This window comes from Nanorana parkeri, unplaced genomic scaffold (genome assembly GCF_000935625.1).
Source record: "Nanorana parkeri isolate BGI_ZX_2015 unplaced genomic scaffold, ASM93562v1 scaffold1690, whole genome shotgun sequence".
Lineage (NCBI taxonomy): Eukaryota > Metazoa > Chordata > Amphibia > Anura > Dicroglossidae > Nanorana > Nanorana parkeri.
Window position 1 is genome coordinate 133,340 of NW_017307958.1, and position 9,142 is coordinate 142,481.

The 9,142-nt window shown below is 38.1% G+C and overlaps 1 protein-coding gene across 1 annotated transcript in view; it reads right to left on the reverse strand.

Moving 5' to 3' along the window:
- PROM1 (prominin 1) overlaps window positions 1-9,142 on the reverse strand; it is a 160,802-nt gene that overhangs the window by 932 nt on the left and 150,728 nt on the right. Inside the window, exon 29 of the mRNA XM_018571167.1 lies at window positions 613-649. Coding sequence (XP_018426669.1) covers window positions 631-649 — 19 coding nt within the window. The 3' untranslated portion in view covers window positions 613-630. The remainder of the gene's footprint in view (window positions 1-612; window positions 650-9,142) is intronic.

Here is a 9,142-nt window from a genome sequence, read left to right on the forward strand (position 1 = left end):
ATTGGTAAGATTAGGGGTGAGAGGGCAGCAGGGGGAAGAGTGGTAAGAGCAAGGATGAGAGGGTGGTGGTTGGGAGTAAGAGCAGGGGTAGCAGGTCAATGTAATGCATTATTCGTGTCCTCTTCCAGAGATCCTGTGAGCACTGTTTATTAAATATAGCACATCGACATATATAATAGCACTATGCTTCTATGTTTGTAAAATTAAAACACTGAGATAGCTTACTAATGTACAGTTAGCTTATGGCAATGGGTAAAGAATGACCGATGCATGCTGCAGCCTACATAGAAAGAATGAAGTTACACTCTCCTGGGAGCCCCCACACCGCTGTGACTAGATGAGGGGAAGGAAAGAGACCCCAAACCAAAATCTGCACTGCATAGCTGGAGAGCCCCTAAATTCCTGGTGGTGCATGGCTATTACCTGATAGCACCCCCCAAAACACCAGCCCCGGGCAATACTAGTAATTATAATGTTATTGTACGTTGTAATTCAAGTAAAGTGGAAGCCATTCAGAAACAATCAGCGATAATAACAGTGCAATAATCTTAGTATCAAAACAAATGATCCAACAATAAATAAAATCATTCAACAACTCAATGGTGTACTTACTGTCATCTTCACTGCCTTCTACCACTGTTCAACAGCACTACAGCACAAAAAAACAAAAAAAAAAGTGAATCAACACATCACCAATAACCAGAAACATTGGAATAACAGCTCATTTGCACATAGTGAAACACTGAAAGAGAGGACACAATCAGTCGGTCTGTTAAGGGGAATAGGTCTCATGCAGCTGTAGACAAGAGCTGAGCAATACACTGAATACACTGTAACATGTCAGACGGTGGATGAAGATGGCAGCCATAGATAAGGAGGTACAGAAAACTGTTTGGACTTGTTTTGCTGTTCATTTACACTCATGTCCAGTTTTGTCCACACAGGCACTCTTTTTCGGTAAGGCTCATATACACCTAAGCAGCGGTTGCATAGTGTACATGTAATCTAGGACTTTTTCAGGATTATTCAATAAAGCAATGCAAAGAGAAATTAATGTAACATGCAAAATACATGTGTAGTGCATAGTTACCAATGAAAGTTTACTTTCCTTAAGGGTCTGCATCAATGGGCTTTTGTTCACTTCAAGTAGGATTTGCATTCTGTTCCAAGTCTATGTGAATGCAAAGCCCATAGGAAGCCGGTCCAATGCATGTCAAAAGGAGGACAAATGCACCTGTCAATGAATTCTGAATAATCTCAGAAGCATCTCAAACTGATTCCATCGACGCAAGCTCAAAGCCCATCGACAAAGACCTTAAGTCACATTATTACAGTGACTACTGATTACTTGCTATATATTTTCACTAAGTTTGTATTTACCATAATGGCACGTGTGGGCCACTGCCAGAGCAGCATGGCTAGAGGGGCCACCACCAAGCTTTACAAACTGTAATAACTTGACATCTGTGGCTAAATTCAGCAGTGGATGTACTGATAACATATTGCCTTCAATGCATCATTATAGCAGTAGTTTTTTAATAAAATAATCCCAGGACACAAGAGGCAGAACACAAGGAGTCATCATCCTGTTGAGCCTAGGCCAGCGTGTTGTCTAAATTTACCTCGGGTTTTTACAACCAGAGTAAGAAGATTCTGGTTTGTGAGTAGCAAAGTTAACTTAATTTAGCAAATACCATACCTAACAGCCTAAGGGATGTGTCGATGGGCTATATTTTGGGCCACAACAGCTTCTCTTCCTTTACAAGTGAATGGGAATGCAATAGCAGCTAGAAACAGGTAAAATGCAGGTAAGCAGGAGGTCTGGTGCACCTGTCGGTGAACTCTGAATGATTTCAGAAGCATTTTAAACTGATCTTGAATGCGGGCTGCGTTTGTCCATCAACAAAGACCCTAAAAGTGTAGGCACAGGTGCACCAAGAGACCAAGTCTCTCTTTTGCATAGTTTGACTTGTTAGCTGCATCAGACACACATGGGGAATTTGCATACTAGCAGATCACAATGTCCTAGCAGTCTGTTAAGGCCACTTTAATGTGTAGCAGTGTCATTCTAAATATTCTTGTATGTTATTTATTTGTTGAATAATCCAATCTTTGTGTGTGCCCAGCTTCTACAGGTTATCAGTCTGAATAGTAATGGAACTTTTTTTTCCGGTTCATTCCTGCTTAGTTTAGCGCTATTAGATTTAAATTTCTGCTTGTGTGGGCAGCAGTTAGATGCATGGGGACACCATACAAAAGACTTGATTCACACAGCTTTATGCTACTATAATCGTCTTTGTGAATTGAGCCTTATGGTGTCTCACTTCTGTTGCATTTTCTCAAAACGATAAGTGAATTATATAATGTAGATGGAAGAACAGATATTCTGCGCTAATGGAGAGAAAAAACAAAGCGAAACAAAGAACAGCCGGAAGTTCTACAAGCTGCTGAAACTCAGGCTAAAGAGCCTCAATGGTTAATTGGTCAGTGGCACAGCGCTATGAGTCTCCCGGTATACTTTAACAAATACCAATATATAAAAAACAATGTGTCCGTGAATCTGTGCAAAACATAAATTGGGGGTTCATGAATAAAATAAATAAAATATATTTTTATATAACTATTTTTAGATACATATTTATAATATATATATATATATTATATTTATATTTATTTTTTATATATACCTTTTTACAATATTTCTTTACTTGATTTTGGATAAACACTCATGTTGTATTGCACATAGCATTGCAGGTGGATTCACTCCCACAGGATTATAGATTCAGTTCATTAACCAACACGTTTTTTCTTCTTAGACTACGTTAAACATTTTTTATGTATAGTGTTTTACACATAAATCCATCATCCACTTATATATAAAGAAGACAGCAACACATTCTATTTAAACTTTGATTTATTCATCAACCCCCAATTTATGTTTTGCACAGATTCACGGACACATTGTTTTTTATATATTGGTATTTGTTAAAGTATACCGGGAGACTCATAGCGCTGTGCCACTGACCAATGAATTATGTAATGTGGTTATTTGAAACCGGTTATGTGGACCATTAAGATGTGTATGTCAAAAATGATTGGTTAAGCCTAGAATTGTTTTTTCCATCATTACTTTTCCTTTATACTGGCTTTTCATAATAGCAAACAAGATAGGAGATAGGATAAGCATTTTCATAGATATCTACAGTATACATTAGACATAATAGAGGCACAACTGAGGAGGAAAAGGGACAGAGGAATTTGGTTCCAGAAGAGGGGCAGTCCCTCCAAATGGAGGACAGTTGGGACAAATGCACTGATGAATAATATTTTGTTGGATAACATCTTGTCACAAAGCCAAGATCAAGACTAACAATGCGGGTGCAGCATACTATTCATGTCACATACAATGCAAGCAGAACCATCTTAACTATTTGAAAATATACATTATGAAACAAGAGCAGGACAAAAAGAAGCTTGTAAGTAAACGGGGACAAAAGCAAATCTCCATGTAGATATAGACATTGTTCCATAAAAGATTTAGGAGAACTGTTTAATCACAAAAATAATTGATGTAAAGTGAAATAATTGATCTAAAACATCTATTGACTAAAGTTTTTTTTGACTTAGAAAGAAGCTTGACCATAAAAATTCTCAACATTCCAGTACTTCGGCAGGCCTAAGTTTATTTACAGGATGGATGATAAATAATGCCAAAAAATAGGATGCAATTGGAATGACAAATGATTTTTCTTCTTTTGAACAGGTGGGGGAAAGGTATGATATAAACTGTCCACATATACCTTTGGAGAGTTTACAAGGGTTCCCCATTGGATTCTATATAGGAATTTATGAAGACTGCCCTCTGGAAAGCAGAAACAGGAAGTTCAGCTCACAACAATTACCAGGGTATTACAGTGACAGAAAGTCAATGGAAATTTCCCCAAAATATAGGGATTTCAATAGCTTCTCATTTAAGTCTCATTTCCCTAAAGCCACACATTTTATAAAGAGGGAGCTTTGACACTGGCTTTGTGTCTAACATAGCACAAACTAGTATAGTCATTTTTTTTAAAGTAGAGGCCAGCAATAGCAACCTCTATGATGTTTCTCTGACGTTTCCTTTGTGTGATTGTTGAGAATATTTATGATGACTGCAGCAGAACACAGAGTGTGGTAAAGATTTGTGAAGATCAGTCAGTAGAAATAGGTCATCTCTTATGTATTATTAGTGAAGGACAGGGCAGAAAGCCGAAACCATGCTAAACACGGGTTAAGCAACAGAGAACAATTAGGATACCTCCACACTCTCAAACCACTGGTCGGCTTTCATCAATCATCTTGGCGTGGTGGGGCAGAGGCTCGAGGGAATCTACTCAAGGTGTCAAATGAAGATAAGCTATTTAAAAGTCCGTGGTATAAACAAAATGTCACTACAGGTAGGCCAGGGAGGACGGAGCAAAATTAAAAATCATCAATGTTGTAAAAGCATTAACACTGAAACTCATGCAGCTTTACAAATCACACCAGAGATACTGCCATTACAAAACCACTGACAAGATACAGCAAGGCATGCCATACCCACTCAAAGTCCAGCTAGATTTTGTTTTCGTTTGAGTAGACTTCTGAGTATACTTTGGAGTTGAACTTCTGTCAGGTTTTTAACATTGTTTCCTTTTCCCTCAGTTCAAGAACATTATTTATTGTGATAGGAAGTGAGAATAAATCTCCCTAACAGGCAACAGTGAAAAATCTAGAAAAAGGTTCCAATACTTTCTCACTCTATTCAACATTGTTTAAAAAAATGTGTGGCTGTAATAGTGTAATAATGACTTCTATTTTATTTATAGACAAATGCCAGTCACTAGGTCACTAAGGATACATGCACTGATTCTTTTTAATTACTATCCTTCCTAAAAACTTCCGTGCACTGACCATGCCTGAACTAGAGCTTCCCATGTCCCAAAGTTGGGGACGCTGGGCAAATGTTCTCATAGATGCCTATGAGAAGCCACTATGCAGGAGCAGCCAGTGCACAGATGTTTTGCAGAAAAGATGTAGAAAAAATGTCAGAGGCCACAGTTGTTTGATTGAGGTAAGTATGCAACTGCAGACGATGGGGAAAGTGCACTTATCCTTAAAAAGAGTCAGTCCGCCAAAAGTGGATTAATGTACTGGAGGTGGGCTAAACCTGGTGGGTTATATGTCTCAGGGACAGCAGCAGTGAGCCCACCTCACTGGAGTCCTCAACTCCGCCCTCAACCCAGGTTGTCTCAGTCTTCCAAAAGGCAGAGCAAGATCCCTTATAATTTCTAAGGCAAGTAAGCAGATCTTAGATTTAAAGTTCCAACTTCCAAGATGCTATTGCTGGAGTCTCTGAGAAATAAAACCGCAAAAAGTGATTCATTCCAATGGCATATTCCCAATACTGTAATATCAATTTTGGGAGGATTAATCTTATCACATTAGTGAAACGCAGTGTGTAGAAAAGACAGAAGAGTAATGCCTTATGTTATATTAGTAGATGAATACTGTGAGCAATGGTTTATCATTTAATATTATACTGGTATTTTTATTCTGTTTTAATGTATTATTTATTTTAAGCAATATAGGACAGGGAATTGTTATACATGGCACTGTAAGTATGCACGAGTGAATCTGCCAGGGTACCATTCACTAAAAGTTTCACGAGCTTTGCAGTGAAACACATTGACGTCTATGGAGTCAATCTTGTTATTCAATTCTGGCCATTTGTAGGTCTATTAAGCAAGTTATTGTCAAACAAAAGGCAGGGGAAGCTAGGAACTCCAATGGGGGATTTGTAACAATGTCAAAATTAAAATAAATGTAAAAAACTTTTTATTCACTTCTGTGAACTCTCAGCTACAAGACACACAAAAGCCTCATTTACACAGGTGTGCAGACAGTTTGCGGCCAAGTGTTTGCATTTCAGGTTGGTGTGTAGTCATGTGCGGCCGCATCCTCCCATAGGGATGTACAGGCGGATGTGCATGCAATTACATGCTGCACCTGTCCCTCCTGGGAGCAGGTCTCTGGCATGGGTATGCACGCAGTACAGATGTGAATGAGGCCTTATAATGCAGCTGCTGTGAGCCCACCCTTTTATAAAAAGGGGGCTGGGTTATCCAGTCCATTAAAATGTGGGGGTTTCATTACTCAGCTGACCAGAGGCAAAGGCTTGCACTGCATTGTACATTGTCCTCATTTCTGCTGCGAACCTGTGGACCCTTTTGGCCAAAAGTTTCCTATTTGCATTCCTCATCCTTACTGTTATAGCCTGTTTTGCATTGTACGTTAGGTTTTTTGTTATGGTTTAATTATTCCCGATTTTATTTTTTATGAATATTAATTTCAGAATCTGAATCATTCTTACGTTTGCTTGTCAACTTCAGCTTTTTCTTCGTACATTTCCTCCTGTAAAGTCATGATTGGCTGTACCCCTGTCAGTCTGTGTGACAGAGACCTACAGTGTTCAATTATAGGAGTATAGTGTTATGTATTGTTATGTAGTGTTAAGAAACAGCAAAAGTGGTGTACCTAATGACTCAGAAAGGACGTATTATATAATGGAGATGACAAAAACCACAACTTTTCTTACTAACACTATGAAGGGAATTTATCAAATCTGGAGCAGTTGCCCATGGCAACCAATCAGCTTCTCTCTCTCATTTTCAAATCTTAACTGAACAAACTGAAGAGAGAAGCCGATTGGTTGCCACGCACAGCTGCTCCAGATTTTGTCTGCTCCATTTTTGATAAATTTCCCCCTATATATTTTTTTATTGAGTTTTATAGTGTATGACATGTTTTAAGAAAATGCTAATTTTGCTATGTTAATGCCTGTTCATGCACAATGACCTGGAAATAGAAATAAGGGGTTCCATTGTATTGTGAATGAATGAAGATAAGAGTCCCAGTTTTTATACACAAGCATCTTGAGCAAAAATCTGATGCGAATAGTTTAAAGTTTGTATTTTTGCACTTGAATGTTTCAACTAGCAATATGAAATCCAACAACACAAACATTAAAATGGTTTGATCATGTAGTATTATTACAAGCTAACCCACATTGTAGAGTCGATTCAATATACAAATGAGCAATTCTGTTTTATTATTTTGTCATACCATTAAACTATACAAGCAGGAGCACAGGCTCATTTAAAAAGGTTTAACCATAAGGCACTTAAAGTCCCCATGCTCCATCAAGCTATACCAGTCATGCTCTGAAGCATCAGTCCTACTTAAAATAAGCTTACCGGTTATAAATCATGCACACACGTCCCTTTTGTAGAGTCACAATATTTTTGTGTTTAATCATTTAGCAGCATCACATGGGTAACTAAAAGTAAACCTGTCAGAAACCTGCACAACTCGACTAACCATAAAAGGAAAAAAACGCAGAAGAAGAAATTCCCTTCAATGAAAACCAAGTCAAAACAGTAGATTCAGAGATATAGGAAGAACACTATAAGAAATCACAATTTTTCCTGTTAAAGTAAAACTTATCTTACGCTTGCCCCCTTCTACCATCCAAGCCTCCTTATTGGCCAAGGAAGTCGCCTGTGGCATTAAAGTACGAATAGGAAGGCTGTGGAGGTGAAAGGGGGCTGGAAAGCTGAAATAAGTTATCTATAGATCCGGTTCAACTGATCGTGTTAATATACAACTTCCAATGAAAGTAACCTCTGCTTATGTGTTTCTTTGCATGTAATATGACTTGAATTGCCCAGCTTTGTGACTTTTTAACTCTAAAAAGTTATTCTTCTATTGGATGGACACCATTGTGTTGAATAAGTTGCCAGCTTCTGAGTTGTCTCCAGAACTCCAGCAGTTCTTGAATCAGCCCCCCACCTACTGACCCACCTACAAGGCTGTCACACTATGGTGGAATGTACTTTTATTTACTTTATACAAAACATTATCCACCAAAGGGACAATCACACTCTCTATTAGAGTTATATTGGCTTTGGAGGCAGAGCTGGAAATATATTTCACCATATAATTCTCTAAGATAAAACAGCACAAGCTGACCCAACATACCCATATCTTTTAAAATATGTACTATTAGTTCTGACAAGGGTTGGCTTTTCATTTCAAGGTATTATGCATATTACATACATAAAAAACACACAGAAAACCTGCACACAAGTTTTACATTTCAGAATTTGTAGAGGTCATTATCGGTACAGGCCACTTCTGCCATCATAAGGACATCAGAAACATTTTGAAGACATTATATTATGATTTACTTCACTCTTTGAACTTTCCATGTGTTACAGTGTTGAGCCGAAAATTATATTTCTATAATGCATAAGTGAATAAAAAAAATCTATATAATATTTTCAAATGATTTACAAATGAAGGGAAACATTTTGATAAATACTGTATATATCCTTCTTGGTATAAAAAGTCTGGTGCCACCAGCTGCCTTTAGAAGTCATCTACCGTGTTTCCCCGAAAGTAAGTCCTACCCCGAAAATAAGACCTAGCTCTATCTTCAGGGATTTCAAGCCGCAGCTCCCTCTCGCCCGCACGCACGCCCGCCCGGCTCCCTGGACGGCAGAGCGGACAGCTGCAGCCAGGTAAGACATCCCCCAAAAATAAGACCTAGTGTCTTTTTTCGTAGAAAAAAAAAATATAAGACACTGTCTTATTTTCGGGGAAACACGGTATTTAGTTGCATGCAATCCATCTGTACACTATTAAACTGTCACATGGTGAAAAGTCACAAACACGCTTGCTTGAGGAAGGCCCCACAGTTTGTTGGAGAACATACCTAAAAAAACAGCATCACCAAGACACATTCCTAAATGGTGCAGAAAAACACCAATTATGGTTGGTTAACCCCTTCATGACTGAGGCCCTTTTTTCCATTTTTGCACCCATGTTATATTCCACATTTTAGGCCTGAAAATAACGTAAAACCCCCCAACATTATATATTTTCTGAATGCCAAGACCCTATAGAATAAAATGGTGGTAGTTGAAAATTTTTATGTTGCGCAATATTAGCGCAACTCCTTATTAAACCCCAAAATTTAGTGACAAATTTAATTAAATGCCCCAAAACACAACAAAATACCCATTTTTTAAAGGAAATATAAAAGATGAGGTTACAACGAGTA